Below are 20,986 nucleotides of genomic sequence, written 5' to 3' on the forward strand. Positions count from 1 at the left end.
TTTCTGTCCACAAAAATTGTTCTGCTTGAGAGGGTTAATAATTAGTTGTGTTCTGTATTTATGTATTGAATTGGTTTATATAGTGTGACAAATCCTACTGTGCCAACAGTGTTTCTTTAGTCTTTTTCATGGTTGTGTGCATCCTCCACAAATTTATTTTTAGACGATCTTTGCACAGCTTTTATGTTTTCTTTCTTTTTTCATAAAATAGATGAGCAGCAATGGTGCAGTGGCTGGAGAACAGCTTGCAGAAACTCCACAAGAAACCCAACCTCAGCAACAGCCACCTCCCAATGCTTGGCAGGTCATTAAAGGAGTGCTATTCAGGTATGTCACAACAGTAGAGGATGACGTTGGGAGCTCAATTCTCACATCAGAAGATCCATGTCAATCCATTTTAAAATATTTCTTTTAAATGTGTGCTATGGTTTAGTGTGTGATTGCTTAGGTTGTACTAATGAGTGGAGTCCACCATATTACATATCTATCGTACAAGTAATTGCATGCTATTTGCCAATAGAAGTCAAGCAACTTTGCTTACACTAATATATATTTTTTTTCTCTTAAAAAAAACCCAAAGGTAACACGGATGTTATAGATTTAGGCTCACATTTTAAATGTACAAAATCATAGAAATTCCCCTTTTATAACTAAAGTCATCTCAAATAACTATACCCCGTACCCTAAGCTAACTATAACGCATGCCGCCTGCCATGCACAGTTTTTTTTCCGTCAAATTTTACTGCAAATATTACATTGCTATTATCAATGATGTTATCAAATATGTTGTAGGAAGCAGACTCTCTATATAATTCACTATAATAAAGTACACTGTACAGAGTCCAGTGGATTCCCAGTTGATATTGCAGAGGCAGAAGTAGATAGGACTAATGCTCTTATTTTGTGGTAGTATGGGCAAGCAGTTAGGCTTATCAGAGGGTAGTGTTCAGCATTTGTTGTACTCACAGAGGCAATAAATGAGACACACACTCGAAGAATGAATCCAAGACCAATTTAGAAAATTAACATTTATTTTTATATATTTTTCAAATCCAAGAACTTCCTAATCAGGTAAGTAGATTAACAAGCATAAATACTTTGAAGTTTCAAAACTCTACATTTAGTGCATGTTTTCAGTTCAGCAATGTTATCCTATGGAAGGAAAACAAGAATGCAGTTTTGCAGTTAAGTCCATGACTTACAAATCCATTCTTCGAGGTTGTAGGTCAACACCAGACAAGGTTCAAATCGGTCCCAAGAGTGCACTCACTGCCGCATGGGGGTGGCCGGGTGCAGAAGTCAAATTCGGAGCCGGGTGCCATATGTTAACCAATGGGGGCTGAGGGTGAACAAACATGCGCTGAGTAAAGCGAGGTGTAAGGGGTCGATCTCCTGGGTTTGAGGTAAGCACAGGGGGACGCCAAGGCAGCACCAAACTTACACCCTCAGCCCATTATGGGATGAATGAGAGAGAGCAATAGGACTGTGGTGGGAGCTTCAAAGCCCCCACAGTCCAAGCCAGCTCCCCGCATCCTGAAGGAGCCAGCATGGTTCACCCCAAGCAGGGAGCTGCTTTAAATTGCAGCTCCCTGCTTGCAGTAGCAATGTTTTCATCTATTTCTCTGCATGCATATTTGTGTGCAAGCAAACGGATGAAAACTTCACTTTCTGCAAGTGAGAGCTGTTTTACAGCTCTCTCTTGCAGAAAGTGAAATGTTTGCTCTGCCTTGGCAGGAGCTATCAAAGCTCCTGCCATGTGAGAGCAAACAGCTGTGTTGCGGGAGTGGGCACCCCAGGACATAGCAAGAGCTAGCCCTTGGGGTTAGTGGTCCCCAGGGCCATTTTAGGCTCCACGATAGGGACCTCACTGCCCCACTTCAGCGTGTATTGCCTCCTGGGGGTGGGGTCCGAAATGGAGCCTCCCTCATTGTTTTTTTTTTTTTTAGCCCCAGGGAGGTGGTGGTGGTCCCCGGGGCTGAGGGGCCCATCACCCCCCCCCCCCCCCATCCATATTACATTGGCCCCAGGGAGGTGGTGATCCCCGGGGGAGGGGGTGGCATCCTTCTCACATCTAAGTCTGCGCCCCGGGGAGGTGGAGGTCCCCGGAGCTGTGGGGGGGGGGGGGGAGGGGGGGCGGCTAGAGCTCCCTCGCATACCTTTTTAGTTTGGCCTCTGGAAGGTGGCGTTCCCTGGGGCTTTGGCAAGCCCAGGAGTGGGGCCCTGTGCGCCCACCCTCCTTATTTTTGGCATCCCCCCGTGACCTGGCCCACCTGGTGACTAAATGAAAAGGGTGGGAAAAACATTTTTTTTTTTTTTTTTTTTTTTTTTTTTAACATCAAAAAAATCTGTGGATCCAACAGCAAATTATTCATACTTCTATTTATTTTTTTAATGCTTTTAAACCCTGGCGGGGTTCCCCTGGGGCCCCTGCACAATGTACAGTTTTTTGTCAAATCATACTGCAAATATTACACTGATATTATCAGTGATGTTATCAAAGATGTCATGAGTGACATAATTTGTGAGGTAATTAGCAGTGCATGGCAAGGGCACGAGTTATAGTTACTTGAGATAACAAGTGAATTTCTGTGGTTTTGTACGTTTAAAATGTGAACTTAACTATAACGTCCCTGCAACCTACAGTTTTCAGTGAATTTCTATCTTTTTAAATTCTGTTTCCTAATTGTAACTCCCCTGAACCTTTTCTTTTTGCTCTCCAGTGAATTTCTGTGATTTATTATTATTTTTTTTTTCTAATTTTAAGAAATTTTCATTACTATATGATAATCCAACCACCATGGCATTTGGTCGTGCGTGGCAGTGGTTGGTCGGAGGGCCTGGCCTGCTGCCAGACCCTGCAGCCCATTTACACCCCCACCCCCAAAACCAATAAACACCACACTGCTCTTTTTTTCCGTGACCTCTGTTGGTGTGAGAATAGGTGTGTGAGGGTGTATCTGTGGGTGAGTGGCTGTGTGTGTGTGTGTGTGTGTGTGTCTGGATGTGAGAGTAGGTGCATCTGTGTCTTAGTGGGCGTGGGCGTGTCCGTGTCTGGTTGGGTCTTTGAGTGGATGTGTGAGAGTCTGGGTATGCGAGTGGGTGTGTATGCGTCTCTGGGGCTGTGAGTGCACGAGGATCTGAGTGGGTCTGTTAGTGGGTGGGTGTGTCAGTGGGTCTGAGAGTGGGTGCATACGGGTCTGAGTGGGTTTGTGAGTGGAAGAACGAGATTGAAAACGATAAATAGAGAGTAGGAGAGAGGGATGGACAGTATTTTAGGCTTTGGTGAATGATATACTTAGAATGAGATATTTCTGGACAAATTGAAAAGAAAAATATATTTGTTAATTAAAAACAGTGAGACCACCCTTCAGTATGAACATTAAACTTTTAAAGTTTAAATGAAATTAAAGTAGGGAGATGGCCACAGACACACCTGGACTTGAACCCTCAACTTTCAATGTAATAGTCTGAGACCCTAACCATTATGCCACAGGTGACTGTTTATTATAGTCATTGCATGGAGAGACCACTGCAATGACTATCTCTTTCTCTCTTTCTCTCTCTCTCTTTCTTTCTCTCTCTCTCTCTCTCTCTCTCTCTCTCTCTCTCTCTCTCTCTCTCTCTCTCTCTCTCTCTCTCTCTCTCTCTCTCTCTCTCTCTCTCTCTCTTTTTTCCATCCCACGATGGGGGAAATGGGGGAACGAGAGAGAGAGAGAGACAGAGAGAGAGAGATAGAGAAAAGAAAAAGACAGACAGACACGGGGGAGCCTCAAGGCCACCGCAGTCCTAGCCCTTGCATCAAATTCGTTTACAGCCCTAGGAGGTGGCGGTTCCTGGGGAGTTGGTCCCCGCACACATAATTCTTTTGCCACGGGAGGTGGCGGTCCCCGGGGAAGCAGGAGGGCTGGAAGTCCCGACCCGCATTAAAATAGAAATGCCCCCGGGACTTGACAATTTGACACAATTGATATATATATTTTTTTTAACATTGAGTATATTTTTATCTTCAGGTTTTTGCAGGAGATGTAGGCAATACATGATTGGTTAAAATGTGAAGCAAGATGGCGATTGTTTTAGGATGAGGAAGGCGATACTGCCAAAACCCATGTTTCCCCTTTCAGTTTATGGATTAAAAATTCACTGAGCACAATCCGAGTGCCTGATGTCTTTGTACCTTCAGGGGCAGCGAGAAAAATATAAACAAATACATATTACCTAGTGCGTTCGCTACTAGGTAGTTATGGTTACTACCTATTTTCTATATAAAAAACGTTTTTTTTGTTGTTTTTTTTTTGTTTTGTTGCTTGCCTATATCTTTGGCGCCGGGTGACTAATCTTAACGACATTTCCCCAAAAATTCACTGCTCACGCCAGCTGCTGTTTGGAAACTTCTGGGGTTATCGATCAAGTGTGGGCTGTGAAAAATGGGGAAATCCCAAAACGAGTTTCTTAATGTTAATTTCCAAAGGGATTTTGAACAGGAATATTGGTCGAACCACTAGACAGATTTTCACCATATTTTGGCACCACATTTTGGCAGAAAGCTAGCTCTTGGTCCAGAAAATGACCTTTTGTGATTTGGTGTAAATCTGTTCAGTAGTTTTCTAACTATTAAATAAAAAACAAATTTGTATAAATGGAGACGCGGATCTTCCTTGGATCTGGAGGAAAAGCAAGGCCCTGATTGGCTGGCCACAACCTGACAGAATAGTTGCTGCTGCCATTTGGTTTCTTGCATTGCCTGAGAGGGGGGATGGGAAAAAAACAGTACAAAAACATATAAGGGGTCAGAATGCAGGTATCCTGACCCCATAGGACATATGGAGGGGTCTGGGCAAAACATTGCCTGTTTTTCAGACAATCATGGATTCGAGGATCCTCCTTGGATCCTGGGGGGAAAAGCAAGGCCCTGATTGGCTTGCCGCAACCTGGCACAAATATCAACATGTGCGTTAAATATAGAAATTCACTTAAGAAAACAAAGGTTACAGGGATGTTGGAGTTAGGTTGACATTTTAACCATACAAACCATAGAAATACAGCAGTTATAGTTATACTTATAGTTATACTTAGCTGAAGAAACTATAACTTGTGTTGGGAATTAACTTTGGTCAACGAGTTAGTTTCTTAACATAAATATGACTATAACTGCTGAACATTTATGGTTTGTATGGTTAAAACGTTAACCTAACAGTAACATCCCTGTAATCTTTGTTTTTTTCAGTGAAATGTTGTATTTTACAGGGTCATAGACTAAAGCAGAATGGGCAGGAGCTCGGGTAATCCCATAGGAAATGTTTACTATGGATACACACTAACCCTTGCACTGCCCAAGGATCTACTTGGGTAGTCTGTACCTGGCAGTCAGGAATTGATTAATGGTTTGCAACACCAGTTGTGGTCACAAACTATTGAAAAATTTGATTGTAAATCCCAAATAGGAGAGGGGGCAACTCTTTCATGCCCCCCTCCCCATGTGCAGTTTATAATAGATGGCAAAGAACCTTAACATCTTAGAACTCATGAAAGGCTTCTCTTGAGTGAGACCTTAACCTGCCTTCCGGGTTGAGTTGTCCTCCAGGTCAGTGGCTGTTCAAGAGACACCCCTGAAGGCTAGAGTGGTCCCTTGGTAACTAAGGACTCTGCAACATTAGAGTGACTCCTACCACTGTCTCTATTAGACGGTTTTTCTTGAATTAAACCTATATTTCCATATATCTGTCTTCATCCTCCCGCAGGCAAGGTTTAATAATTCAAAATACCAATGTATAGCTCCCTCCCATCACCACCACAACTGTTTCAGTGAAGTATATGTTAGCGATAGCTTGGTTGTGCAGTAATCAATGTGTGTAAAAGGCATCCTTCCTCAGATGTATCCAACCCCCTTGACTTCAACCTTTCAATGACCATCTAATGCCATCCCAGTATTCTGTACTGATAATCTCATTACTCTTGGTTACTTAGCACAGGTGATTTCTTTGAACTCACTTGATAAAAGTGCTAAGCATGGTCACCAGCAGGTTTTTAAGTTTTTATCTTTTTTTGTCTAGGGCCATAGAGATCTTTTCCATACTAATTCTTTCACACCTTGTGCAACCAACATTGCTGTCCTCTGGGTTGCTGAAACGCCGGGCCACCAGTATCATTTTCTTTCCTGCGCTAAGCAGTGTCAAAATGAGCTTCCCTTTGGGTGGGTTTAGATGGTATGAGACGCTGTCATCCACTCCCAGTATCACATGAGCTGGGAGTGTAATGATAAAACAGTTGAACATCGATTCTGTATCACTCAACATTTCTTCAGATATTTAAAAAATTTGGGGTAGTGGCATAGGAGATGTACCAAAATTCAGTCTTGGATGTATCTGGAGCGTTGATTCGGCCGACCAGTCGCTTGATGTCAGCTTCTCTCTAGTTTCAATTCATGTCACTTCTCTTCTAGGCTTTTCTACACTGACCAAGCATAAGGCATGTCTGTACATCAGAGTATACGCATATCCCCCTACTTAGTAATTAGCCTTTTTTTTTTTTTCCCAAACGGAGATCTGATCGACTAGCTGCTAGCCTAACCGATGTGGGTGCACCCAAAGTTGAATTTGAAAGTATGTGTTTCTGATGGATACAACTACCTGTGGATTCCTCACCTAATAAACTCCCATGGCGCCAGCATTCGACGGAAATCTTCTTACTAGTCTCTGCACGTCGACGAGGACGTCACTCTAGCCCACGCGACGCCGTCTGACGTCATACAGGCAATAAGAGGTCCTCGACGACGTGCGGACGTCAGTTCCCTTTTTTCCGTGCATTCGAAACGGTTATCTTCGAGGGAGCAACTGTTACTTTTTTGGTTACAGTGTATTTTTGCTGCGTAGTCTTTCGCTGTGGTAATAATGTCGCAGAGAAAGTCTGGATTTAAGCCTTGTCGTGAGTGTGGAGGCAAGATGTCGGTGACGGATCCTCATTCCGATTGCCTTTGGTGTTTGAGCTCCGACCACGATGTCTCGACTTGTGATTCATGCCAGCACATGAATCCAAAGGCCCTCAAGGAACGTGAGGCGAAGCTGTTTATGGCTAAATCGAAGGAGAAGCATCACAAGAAGTCTTCTTCTCCAAGACATCGGCGTCATCGAGACTCCCGGCGCCGTAGAGAATCTCGGCGTCATTCGAAGGAGACTCGTTCCAGGTCTTCGGATCGGCGCAGAAGGACATGGGAGATCAGTCCCACGGTTACGCCGCATCCTTCGACGCCGTTGCCCTCTCCGGCGTCTCCGACTTCACCTGGACAGGCGTCGGTGATTGAGGTATTGGAGCCTCAGGTGTTTTCTACGGCGCAGACGCCGAGGCCGGCGTCGGGGTCGCCTCCGAGACAGGCACCTCAGTATCCGGCTTTTCCCACCCCTGGAGCCGATAGTTCCGCATTCTTGAATGCGATGTATGCCATCTTCCAACAGATGGCTCCAGGGGGTGCTCCGGCTGGGCCTTTGGCCTTTTCTTTGGGTGATCCTGCGCCTCTTCGGCCGGCACCCTTTATGCCCTTTCTCCCTTTTGGGAACGTGGGCTCGGCGCCAGTGTCGGCGCCGGTGGCCGCTCCGGTGGCTTCAGAAGGATTGGCCCCGGGGATTTCCATCCCGTCGAAGTTGGGATTTCGGCCTGTGACTCCGGTGGGTCCATCTGCTTCAGCTGCTCTTTTGTCGGCGCCGAAGTTACCTGTGGCGCCGGACGCGGCGTCGGTGGCTTCTGAAGATCGGCGCCGATCTTCGACTTCGGCGGAGGCATTGTCGACTCCGCATATTGAACAGCGACTTCATTCCAGGAGACGTGCTCTCCGTGTATTAGAAGAGCAGGAGTACCAACGAGCCCTGGAGGAAGGAGAGCTAGAGGACTCGGGTGATGGGCTGCGTGGACTGGAGTCGGCCAGTGGGCTGGACACTTCCCCTGAGTGGGATCTTTCGTCCCCGGGGGAGTATACTGAGGAGGCTGCTTCCTTTCATGCAGTGGTACGGAAGGCAGCTAGTTTTTTGGACCTGCCTTTGCCGGTGGTGGAGGCTAAACAAAACCTTTTAACAGAGGTGCTACATCCGGCCTCAGCTGCGGCGGAGCCTCTGTTGCCATTTAATGACGCTCTGCTGGATCCGGTGATAGAGGTGTGGAAGAGGCCGGCATCTTCCCCAGCAGTTCACAGAGCCGTGGCCAGGAGGTATCTGGCGGCTCCGACTGACCCTGGGTTTCTATCTAGGCACCCTACGCCGGAGAGCTTGGTGGTGCAGGCCTCCTGTTCAGCCAAGTCAGCGCCTGGTTCTTTCCCGACGGTGCCTGGGGACAGAGATTCAAAGAAGCTAGAGGCGCAGTCGAAGAATTTTTTTTCGTCCTGCAGTCTGGCGTTAAAAGCCACCAATGCAACCTGTATCCTGGGGAGGTATATCCATGCTCTGATGGATGACATTTCCTCATCGTTTACAGAGCTTCCCCAGGGTCTTTTGGATCTTGTCTCAAATGCCCAGGCTGCTGCGACCCAGATTATCCAGACGGGACTGGATACCACCGACTCGGTAGCCAGAGCAATGGGCACAACTGTGGTGGCAAGGAGACAGGCCTGGCTCCGTAACTCGGGCTTTTCTGCAGATGTACAGTCCACATTGTTGGATCTCCCGTTTGATGGGGACAAACTGTTTGGAGCCAAGGCTGATTCGGCCTTGGAACGTTTTAAGGAAAGCAGGGCCACGGCTAAGTCGTTAGGGCTCCAAGCTCCTTCTTCCACGGCCTCTTCCAGATTTTTCAGGAGGTTTCGTGGATTTGGGCGTGGCTCTTCCTCCTCTTCCTTTCGGGGAAGATATCAGCAACCTGCCTCTTCCCATCCCTATAGATCTTTCAGGGGGAGAGGTAGGGTCCGCACCAGAGGAGCCTCTCGGCAGCACTCTGCCTCTGCCTCATCCTCTGGCGGGGTGCAGAAGGGGAAGCAGCCTTAGGCTTCCACCATTTCCCACTCACTCCTCTCCTGTAGAGGGAAGATTACAGCATTTTCTCACCAAATGGAAGACTGTTACAACGGACACTTGGGTTCTCAGTATTGTGGGAAAAGGCTACACCCTTCCCTTTCGGGAGTTCCCGCCCCTCATCCCGCCCCGCCCTTCTTATTGTTCAGAAGAACACCTCCTGTTGCTAGAACAGGAGGTACAAGCCCTCCTTTCCAAGGGCGCGGTGGAGTTGGTCCCAGAGCAGGAAAGGGGTCGAGGATGTTACTCAAGGTATTTCCTGATTCCCAAGAAGGATGGTCGTTTGAGACCAATTCTGGACCTGAGGATCTTGAATTGGTTCCTCAAGCAGGAAAAATTCAAGATGCTGACCCTAGCACAGGTGCTTTTGGCGTTGAACAAGGAAGACTGGATGGTGTCTGTCGACTTGCAGGATGCTTACTTTCATATCCCGATACTCAAGTCACACAGGAAGTATCTCCGGTTTGTGGTGGGATCGCAACACTATCAGTTTGCGGTCCTTCCGTTTGGTCTTACTTCAGCACCTCGAGTCTTCACGAAGGTGATGTCGGTGGTTGCGGCAGAACTCAGAAGGAAGGGGATAGCAGTATTCCCTTACTTGGACGACTGCTTGATCAAAGCCAAGTCCCCGGAGCTTGTGTCGCATCATCTGCAGTCAACAACCCAGTTGTTGTTCGACCTGGGTTTTTCGGTGAACGAGCCCAAATCTCACCTAGAGCCCTCTCAGCGCCTCCTGTTCATAGGGGCAGTACTGGATACAACATTGGGTCGGGCCTTTCCTCCGCCTCAGCGGATTCAAGATATTCAGGATTTGGTTCCAATGTTTCGAAATGGAGCGGTAGTTCCAGTCCTCAAGGTCCTTCGTCTGGTCGGTCTGTTTGCCTCCTGCATTCTGTTGGTCACGCATGCTCGCTGGCACATGAGGGCTCTTCAGTGGTGCCTCCGAAGGCAGTGGTCTCAACACAAAGGGGATCTAGAGAGTACTGTCAAGATCTCCAGAGATGCTGCTGTGGATTTGAAAGTGGTGGATTGCAAGCAACAATCTTTCACAAGGAAAGCCGTTCCAGCAGTCGCCACCAGTGGCCACAGTCATAACGGATGCTTCCACTCTAGGGTGGGGAGCTCATCTGGGGGATCTGGAGATCAAAGGTCTTTGGTCTCCAGAGGAACAGATGTTTCACATCAATCTGTTAGAGTTACGGGCTGTACGTCTGGCTCTCAAGGCCTTCCTCCCTTCCCTTCGTGGTCAGTCGGTACAGGTCCTAACTGACAATACTACCACGATGTGGTACATAAACAAGCAGGGAGGAGTGGGGTCGTACCTTCTCTGCAGAGAAGCTCTTCGACTATGGTCCTGGGCAAAGGACCATCAGATTTGCTTGATAGCAAACCATCTGGCCGGAGTCTTGAACGTGCGTGCGGACAGTCTCAGTCGCCAATTCTCGGCAGACCACGAGTGGCGTCTCCATCCAGATCAAGTCCGTTTAATCTTCCAGAGGTGGGGGTTTCCTCGGGTAGATCTGTTTGCCACTCGAGAGAACGCGCATTGTCCGTTATTCTGCAGCCTCCAGTATCCGATGCAGGGAGCGTTGGGGGACGCGTTTCAAATAACCTGGTGCGGCCAGTTGCTTTACGCGTTTCCTCCCATACCTTTGATTCCTCGAGTATTGAGGAAGATTCGCCAGGACCGGGCTCTAGTCATCCTAATAGCTCCGGATTGGCCAAGGAGGGTATGGTACTCCGACCTTCTCCAACTCTCAATGTGCCCTCCGCTCCGTCTCCCTTTCAGGGCAGACCTCCTCTCGCAGTCGCAGGGGCAGGTTCTACACCCCAACCTCCAGAGTCTGCACCTACATGCCTGTAGATTGAACGGGGCAACCTGAGTTCCTTCTCTCTCCCGCCTGAGGTAGTGGATGTTATATTAGCGGCCAGGCGACACTCCACTAAATCTATCTACGCTAATAGATGGTCTAAATTTGTTGCGTGGTGTGGAGAGAGGCAGATTGATCCTTTGCATGCTCATCTATCGGACGTTTTGTCTTTTGCTCTGTCTCTAGCGCAGAAAGGTTGTGCAGTGGCTACCATTAAGGGTTATTTATCGGCCTTGTCAGCCTTCATATGTCTTCCAGACCAACCATCTTTATTTAAATCCCCTATTGTTATCAGATTCCTGAAAGGTCTTCTAAATAAATATCCTCCAAAACCATTCGTTATGCCGCAATGGGATTTGTCCTTGGTCCTGACTTTCCTTATGGGGTCCCCTTTTGAACCTATGCATTCTTGCCCCTTAAGGTATTTGGTTTTAAAAACAGTCTTCCTGATAGCTATAACATCAGCAAGGAGAGTGAGTGAGTTGCAGGCCTTATCAGTAAAGCCCCCTTATACAACTTTTTATGGGGATAAGGTGGTGTTGAGGACCAAGGCTGCTTTCCTCCCGAAGGTTGTTTCACCCTTCCATTTGGCTCAGGCAATTACTTTGTCCACGTTCTATCCTCCGCCTCATCCTTCCAAAGAGGAAGAAAGACTGCACCGTCTGGACCCAAAGAGAGCGTTGAGCTTCTTTATTGATAGAACAAAGGATTTCAGGCTGGAGGGTCAGCTGTTTATTGGATACGTGGGCAAGAGGAGAGGAAAGGCAGTCCACAAGAGAACACTATCCAGGTGGGTTGTTCTTTGCATTAAAATCTGTTACTCTTTGGCAAAGAAGGATCCTCCTGAGGGCATTAGAGCTCATTCCACCAGAGCTAAGTCGGCCACTTCGGCCTTGGCCAGGGGTGTTCCTGTGGTTGACATCTGCAAGGCCGCAACTTGGTCGTCCCTTCACACTTTTGCAAAACATTACTGTTTGGATTCTGAGGTTAGAAGAGACGGCCATTTTGCACGGTCAGTGCTGCAGGATTTCTTGGTTTGACCATTTAGGCACCCACCGCCGGGCGTGGTACTGCTTTGGGACTCTATTCATTAGGTGAGGAATCCACAGGTAGTTGTATCCATCAGAAGAACGAGTTACTTACCTTCGGTAACGACTTTTCTGGTGGATACATTAGCTACCTGTGGATTCCTCACGGTACCACCCGCCTCCCCGTTGCCTTTCTGGCCTTTCCAAGTAATCCTTGAGTGCGCTCCTCTTGGTCTTTGAGGGTGCAATAGATGTTGTATATAATATATTTATATATATGTATATATCTTTGTGTATATACTTGATGTGTGTATATATTTTTTTTAAAAAGAGAAAGTTATATATATATATATATATATATATATATATATATAAAAGATTTACAGTTATTCATGCAATGTTGTGTATTTTTACAATATAATGGGATGTTGCCCTGCTCTTTCATTGCATTGCCTGGTTGTTCTCATGCACGTAAAAAATGATTGGTACTGACGTCCGCACGTCGTCGAGGACCTCTTATTGCCTGTATGACGTCAGACGGCGTCGCGTGGGCTAGAGTGACGTCCTCGTCGACGTGCAGAGACTAGTAAGAAGATTTCCGTCGAATGCTGGCGCCATGGGAGTATTCATTAGGTGAGGAATCCACAGGTAGCTAATGTATCCACCAGAAAAGTCGTTACCGAAGGTAAGTAACTCGTTCATCTCTCCTCCTCAGGTACCTCATAATCAGCTTTGACTTGTTCAAAGGATTTTTTTTCTTTTCAAATCAAACAAATCTCCAATCATCACAAAGCCTCTTGCACACCACCTTACAAGTTCTTAGGACAGAAGGTCTGTTATAATGACTGGATTATGTCTAGATTATCGATGTAATGGGTGAGAAAACCTGTAGGTAGGCCTGGTTTATTCACTGCGCCATCCCATGCAGAAAGGTTCACCCATGTCACTCGGGTGAATCGCCACTTTCTTTAAAGGGTGTTATTTGTCCCTTCACTTTCTCTACATCTTGCAGAAACCAACTGAAGATGGTGCAGCTCCAAGAAAAACTTGGACTCTTGTGGCTCCCAGTGTGACTGTAAGTGGACAACATAAAACAGGTCACCGCTGCAGAGCCTACCAGTGGATGGAAACCGGTTTGATGGGACTGTTTGGTCTGTGGAGAGGTACACAAGAAGCCTATAGCTGGGACCCAGCTCACATTATAATTCCCATCCTTTCCCATGATTTATATCCCAACTCCTCTATATATATATATATATATATATATATATATATATATATATATATATATATATATATATATATATATATACACCTCTCTCTCTCTCTCTCTCTCTCTGAAACAAAGGTTACAGGGACGTTATTGTTAGGCTCACATTTGTACAAAAACATAGAAATGTTTCCAGTTATACTTAGTTATCTCAAGTAACTATAACTCGTGCCCTAAGGTAACTATAACTCGATCCCCCACCATGGCCAATTTCTTTGTCAAAAACATTACTGCAAATATCACAATGATGTTATCAAAGTTGTCATCAGTGCCATAATTTGTGGGGTAATTAGCAGTGCATGGCGAGGGCGCGAGTTATAGTTACCTTAAGGCCTGTGTTATAGTTACTTGAGATAACTCTAACTGTTGAGTTTCTTTGGTTTTGTACATTTAAAATGGGAGCCTCTCGATAATGTCCCTGTAACCTTTGGGTATTTTTAATTGTATTTCTACATTTTTTTTCTTACTTTTTTTTTTAACGTATCATGATTTTCATTACTGTACGTTAATCCAACCACTGCAGTGCATGACAATTGGCCATAGTGGCGGCGGTTGACCAGAGGGCCTGCCCACAGGCCAGGCTCTGCAGCCAACCCCCTATAAGCACCCAACCATGTACAGCCTTTGCCCGTGCACAGCATTGGTTACCTTCAAGGCTTGGTCTGCATACAACCCTCCTCTGCACGCGGCCCTTTGGCCGTGCGCAGCGGGACTTGGCCGCAGCCTCTCTCTGGGTGTCGTATAGGGGTAAGAGGGTGTATGTGGGGGTGAAAGTTGCTGTAAGAGTATGTCTGGGTGTGAGTGGGTACATCCGTGTTTTAAGGGGTGCATCAGTGTGTGCGCAGGTCTGTGAGTGGGTGCGTGAGTGTCTGAGCGGGAGATGGAGATTGAAAGCGAGAGAGTGAGACAGTTTTTTTTTTTTAGACATTGTACTTAGAATGAGATATTTATGCACAATTTTGTGAAGAAAAATGTATTTGTCAGTTGAAAAGAGTGAGTTCACCTTTTACTCTTAAACATTTTTACTTCAAAAAAACAATAGGGAAACTAGTCCAGTCTGTGACCTTCACACCTAGCTATTCATGTTTTGAAAAAAAATATATTTAACTTTTTATGGGCTATCTGGGACCGCGAGGAAGCCCTCAAGGGCTCTTTCGTGGTCCCTATACGTTTTTTTTTTTTTTTTTTTTTTTTTTTTTATTTTTTCTTTTAATTGCTTATTTATTTTAAAACATGCCCTTTATGGGCTACCTGAAGCCACGGGGAAAACCGTAAGGCATCCCCCGCGGTCCCATTGCTCCAACAAGCAACAGACCCTCCATGCTTGGTGAAGCAAACCTTTCATCTGGGTTCCCTGCATGCAGGGAACAGAAATGAAAGTTCCACTGTTTACAGGAGGACCTGCTTGCAAGTCCCGCTGTCAAACAGTGGAGTGTTTGCTGTGGCTTTGCTGCTGCTTCAGAGCTGCAGGCAAGCCACAGCAAATAGCTATGTCACCAGGGTAGGCAGCCCGGGACATAGCAGGAGCCGTCCCCAGGGGGTGGCATTCCCCAGGGCCCTCAGTGCCTCCATGAGGTGGGCAGCATGCAGGTGTCCATACCCTGTCCCCTTTTCTTTATTTTTAACTTGTTTTGTGGGACGCAGCTGAAGCAGAGCCCTATCATGGCTAACAACACTTCCTTGTTAAAGTGTTGTCAGACAATCAGATCTCAACACGAGATCTGGAGGGGTCGCGAATCCTTCTCGTCCCTAGATATACAACTTTGGATTTTCCTTAATTTCTCACACTACTGAACTGTTTTTACACCAGGTAACAAAAAGGGCTCTTTCTGGACCAAGGGCTACCTTTGTGCCAAATTTGATGTAACTCCGTCCAGTGGTTTTGGCACTACCGCTGTTCAATTTTTCCTATGTGGAATTACCATTGGAAACGCTCTAAATTTCACCCCCTTATATCTCACCTCCCACTTCCTGGATCACCCCAAAACTTCCCAGAAAAATGCTCACGTCACTGTCAAATCTTTTTGAAATCTCTCCTGAAGATTCATCAAGGTGCGCCAAAGATATAGGCAAGCAAAAACTGCTTTTTCTATAGAAACTAGGTCCCAACTATAACTGCCTAGTGGCGACCGCCACTAGGTAATATGTATATATATGTGTGTGTGTGTGTGTGTGTGTGTGTGTGTGTGTGTGTGTGTGTGTGTGTATATGTATATATATATATATATATATAATCTCACATCACTGGCCTGCTCCTTGTAGAGAAAATATGCCGTACTCCCAATTGAAGTGTTATATTTTCAAATTTCCAATAGCAAGGCAGGGCGCCACGGACTGACTCATTTTGGCTCTAACTAACGAGCCTTGATGACAGTTGGAAGTAACGATTCTTGCCACGAATTTAAAGTGACTGCGTGCAGTTGTAACAAACAATACAAACAAAAGATTCATGTGGCAGTGTATACTCTTTCTTTAAGTGACACAACATTCAAAATCATTGAACCCTTAAGCACTTATATAGTTTAAAACTAAGGGGGATTTTGATAACCTGTGGGAAGATTCTGTTGTCCTAAAAATGCTATGTAAATTCATTATGAGACAACGTTGTGCACAAGATTAGTGCAATTTTTTAAAGATCGTAAATGCCATAGGTTTATTCCCCCAGTTCTTGTTGAGCCCCAGTTGGCAGCTAGTTTACATTCACGTTGTGTCCCAGTTCTACCTTTTGATTCAGTTGCTGCTTTTCATGAGGTAACTATTAAAAAAACTGAAGCATTTAAGGAGACAGTCCTTCAGGAGATCTGTGACCGAATGGAATCTAAACTGGTCACAATATAAAACATTAAAGCAAATCATGCAAAGGGATGACTCTGTAATAAAACTGTCCGATAAAGGTAGAAACGTGGTCTTTTGGGACAAAGGACTGTTTGTGAAAGAGGTCCAAAAACATCTAAAGGATTCAACTTGTTACGAGATGGTAGACATAGGTTGCCATAAGAAATTGGTAAAGGAGTATTCCAAGAAACTATTGTCTTCGTATGAAATTGAGACACTTGAGTGTGAGAAATATCAGTACCTAAAAATAAACAATCGAGCATTAGCCACTTTCTGAATAGTTAGGGCCATAGGGAGTATGTTGGAGAGAGAGTCAATGTATGGGGCTCACTTCCTTTTTCCATTTGTGGGGACATTACCATCCTAACTCAGGGATAGCACAGATTTCCAGAAGAGGATTGATCACATCCCATGGGAGGAGACTTGCACATTAGTGGCAATGGATGTCCAAGTGTTACATACAAGCATTCATAACACTGATTGGCTTTAAGCAGTTGGCCTATATTTGAGGGATAGACCCTTGGAATTGTTTGAACTGAACTGAATGGAAGGTTATTGGACATGATTACATTTTGTCTCAATGATAATGTCTCTTAGCTTGGCAAACTATATAGGCAGCTACAGAGTACGGCCATGGGCACATGCTTTGCACCCAGCTACGCCAATGTGGTGATGGGCTGGTGGGAGGAGCGTGTGTCCATGAACCCTCATTTGGAGACTTTCTTCAAATGTGTGATCATTGAGTTGTGCTGTATAGATGATTTCTTTCTCATCTGGGATGCGACTGAGGAGGATATGAGAGAGTTAACTGGGTGCATTAATAGAAACAAATTAAATTTGACATTCACTACCTCACATACCAAGAGTAAGACTGACTTTGCAGATATCCAGGTTGAGGTAGAAGGGGCAGCCTATACACTTCATTGTTTAGAAAGGAAAGAGCAGGAAGTGTGGTCTTGCATGCCGCTAGTAGTCACCCCAAGCATACCACATGGGAGTTTTGAGAACAGCGGTAGCTAAGGTAGAATCCAGACACAGAGAAAGCCTGCTGTATGGGATTACTAAGAGACCGGAGTAGGCCTTCAAACCCACCTCTAAGACAGTAAGAGTCATTATCACCTACAACAGAGATTCTTGGAAGGTCTATGATATTCTCACCAAAAACTGGGACATCCTGGGCAACAAACCCACAGTCTGCCAATATGTATGTCGGGCACCTAAAGTCACCTACTGGAGAAGTGGGAACCTAAGGGACATGCTAGTGTACTGTCACTATTAGACAACAAGGACAGGAACTTGGCTGGACACGGAGCCCCTGGGTTTCTTTCCCTGCAAGACTGGCAAAGACCAAAAACAATATTTGAGGTTCAATTTAAGGAGAAGCCATACAGGACACGAGACTATATTAATTGTAAAAACAAATATGTAGTGTGTTGCATTGAATGTCCCTCCCCACTCAGGTACGTTGGGAGTTGAGTCTTTTCCGTAAATAAAGCTCATCTTGGAAAATGTAAGGGCGATCATTAACCAAGATCAAAAATATTCAGTAGCACACCATTGTCAAAGTACCCATGGGAGTGACTGGACTCTCTCTTGAGATTGTTTGAATTTGGCAGGGTAAAGAAACAGCAGAGAGGAAAACATAGGTGTCTATCACTACGAAGATTAAAGTCCAGATAAGTTATAAATTTGGAGACCGTGGAACCAAATGGGCTCAGTATGAGTGGGGAGTCGGCTGTCCACGTAGATGCATAACCTGCCGAAAAATAAAGGATCTTCTCCCTCCAATATTCTGTTCCTCTTCATCCTCTCCTCTTTTCTTGTTATATCTGGCAAAATGAAATAAGCATGTCTGTATGCCCAGTTTGATAAAGTAGGTTTAAGACTCATTTTTGTTTTTCCTCACTTTATGCTTATTATTTTCTATGCATGTTTGGGGAAAAACAAATTTTCGTTCACTTTTTCCTGTTAAATAGCAATTGAAGCCTTTCACCTTATGTAAATTGTCCATCTTGTAACTTTATGAACTTAGACTATATAAAGTTTTGTGACATATGGAAGGGAAAACCATATACAATATACGGGGGAGTGATTTGCCGAGTAAATAATGTGTGAGATTTTATACTTCCACTTAAATTGAAGTGTGTATATGTGCAATCATTAATCTCCGATCTATGAATGTAAACTAGCTGCCAATTGGGGCTCAATAAGAACTGGGGTAATAAGCCTTTGGTATTTATGATTTTCCCAAAATTGCACTAATCTCGCCATGACACATAATGAATTTACATAGTATTCCCCAATAGGGCTCTATTTAATGCAGAGTAAAAATGTGACATTTCATATTGCCACACAAGTTGAAATCGGTATATGTGCAATTATTGTTATCCAGTATATGCATGGACACTGGAATTATGCGATGGTGTGGCTGCAGTGATTTTTTGCATAATTATGTTTGTCACATATTCCCTCTGCTGCTTAATCTACAGATTTTACAGAAATTTTTTTTTCCAGTTCAAATGGTCCAAAACGTAATAGAAATGCAGCAACATGCGTTGCCACGCAATGGAAGGCGCTTTTGCAGAGCTGGACTGGTCACCTGTCTGTTGCTCATTGCTCTATGTAGGTGGTATACTGGCACTTACGAAGTGCAGCCAATACCCAGAAAGTGTTATAAAGTTTAACAAGCATTGGAAAAGCTGGTAGGTCTTGCCTATACAAGAGCTCCTGGCTATGGCAATGTATTTTTGCCATGTAGTACATCAGTGTAGCTGCTGTTCATCATGGCTAAAAGTTGGTAGAGTGGGGAAGTAGAGTGTCATAAGTTGAGTGAAGGACAGTATGGTTTAATGGTTCAGTGGCAGAGTGTCCTGTGGAGTGGAATAGGGTGAAGTGTGTTAGAGTGGACTGAGGTAAAATCAAATCAAATCATTAACATTTATAAAGCGCGCTACTCACCCGTGCGGATCTCAAGGGGCTAGGGGAAAAAGGGGGGGGGGGTTATCGCTGTTCAAACAGCCAGGCCTTTAGGAGTCTCCGGAAAGCGGAGTGGTCCTGAGGCTGGTGGGGAGGGAGTTCCAGGTCTTGGCCGCCAGGAAGGAGAAAGATCTCCCACCCGCCATGGAGCGGCGGATGCGAGGGACAGCAGCGAGTGCGAGGCCAGAGGAGCGGAGGAGGTGGGTGGGGACGTAGAAGCTGAGGCGTCTGTTGAGGTATTCCGGTCCCTTGTCGTAGAGGGCTTTGTGTGCGTGGGTGAGAAGTCGGAAGGTGATCCTTTTGCTGACAGGGAGCCAATGCAGGTGTCTCAGGTGTGCGGAGATGTGGCTGCTGCGGGGTATGTCGAGGATGAGGCGGGCCGAGGCGTTTTGAATGCGTTGCAGGCGATTTTGGAGTTTGGCTGTGGTCCCGGCGTAGAGGGTGTTGCCGTAGTCCAGGCGGCTCGTGACGAGGGCGTGGGTCACGGTTTTTCTGGTGTTGGCGGGGATCCAGCGGAAGATCTTGCGGAGGGTGAGGAAGCAGGCGGAGGACACGGCGTTGACTTGCTTGGTCATGGTGAGAAAAGGGTCCAAGGTAATGGGGTGGATTGGAGTAAGAGGGGGGCTGGATTGGATTGGATTGGATTGGATTGGATTGGATTGGATTGGATTGGATTGGATTGGATTGGATTGGATTGGAGTAAGAGGGGGGCTGGATTGGAGTAAGAGGGGGGCTGGATTGGAGTAAGAGGGGGGCTGGATTGGAGTAAGAGGGGGGCTGGATTGGAGTAAGAGGGGGGCTGGATTGGAGTAAGAGGGGGGCTGGATTGGAGTAAGAGGGGGGCTGGATTGGAGTAAGAGGGGGGCTGGATTGGAGTAAGAGGGGGGCTGGATTGGAGTAAGAGGGGGGCTGGAGTGGAGTAAGAGGGGGGCTGGAGTGGAGTGGAGGGGAGGGGAGGGCTGGAGTGGAGTAGAGTGGGGGGCTGGATTGGAGTGCTGGAGTGGAGGGGTGGAGTGGAGTGGAGTGGAGTGGAGTGGTGGAGGGGAGGGGTGGAGTGGAGTGGAGGGGTGGAGTGGAGGGGTGGAGTGGAGTGGAGGGGTGGAGTGGAGTAGAGTGGAGGGGTGGAGGGGTGGAGTGGAGTAGAGTAGAGTAGAGTGGAGTAGAGTGGAGGGGTGGAGTGGAGTGGAGGGGTGGAGTAGAGTGGAGGGGTGGAGTGGAGTAGAGTGGAGGGGTGGAGTGGAGTAGAGTGGAGGGGTGGAGTGGAGTGGAGTAGAGTGGAGGGGTGGAGTAGAGTGGAGGGGTGGAGTGGAGTAGAGTGGAGGGGTGGGGTGGAGTGGAGTGGAGTAGAGTGGAGGGGTGGAGTGGAGTAGAGTGGAGTGGAGTGGAGGGGTGGAGTGGAGTAGAGTGGAGTGGAGGGGTGGAGTGGAGTAGAGTGGAGGGGTGGAGTGGAGTAGAGTGGAGGGGTGGAGTGGAGTGGAGTAGAGTGGAGGGGTGGAGTGGAGTAGAGGGCTGGAGTGGAGTAGAGGGCTGGAGTGGAGTAGAGGGCTGGAGTGGAGTGGTGGAGTGGAGTGGAGGGCTGGAGTGGAGTGGAGGGCTGGAGTGGAGGGCTGGATTGGGCTGGAGTGGAGGGGAGGGCTGGAGTGGAGTGCTGGAGTGGAGGGGAGTGGAGTGGAGGGGAGTAGAGGGCTGGAGTGGAGTGGAGGGGAGTAGAGGGCTGGAGTGGAGGGGAGTGGAGTGGAGTGGAGTGGAGTGGAGGGGAGTGGAGTGGAGGGCTGGAGTGGAGGGCTGGAGTGGAGGGCTGGAGTGGAGGGCTGGAGTGGAGGGCTGGAGTGGAGTGGAGTGGAGTGGAGGGCTGGAGTGGAGGGGAGTGGAGGAGTGGAGGGGAGTGGAGGGCTGGAGGGGAGTGGAGGGCTGGAGTGGAGGGGAGTAGAGGGCTGGAGTGGAGGGGAGTAGAGGGCTGGAGTGGAGTGGAGTGGTGTGGAGGGCTGGAGTGGAGTGGAGTGGAGTAGAGTAGAG

The 20,986-nt window shown here is 46.7% G+C and overlaps 1 protein-coding gene across 1 annotated transcript in view; it reads left to right on the plus strand.

Moving 5' to 3' along the window:
• The window catches only part of CLPTM1 (CLPTM1 regulator of GABA type A receptor forward trafficking), a 326,345-nt gene that overhangs the window by 20,792 nt on the left and 284,567 nt on the right, over positions 1-20,986 (plus strand). The window contains exon 2 of the mRNA XM_069207717.1: positions 212-327. Within this exon, the coding sequence (XP_069063818.1) occupies positions 212-327 (116 nt within the window). The remainder of the gene's footprint in view (positions 1-211; positions 328-20,986) is intronic.

The sequence above is a fragment of the Pleurodeles waltl genome, chromosome 9 (assembly GCF_031143425.1).
Source record: "Pleurodeles waltl isolate 20211129_DDA chromosome 9, aPleWal1.hap1.20221129, whole genome shotgun sequence".
NCBI classification, from domain to species: Eukaryota; Metazoa; Chordata; class Amphibia; order Caudata; family Salamandridae; genus Pleurodeles; species Pleurodeles waltl.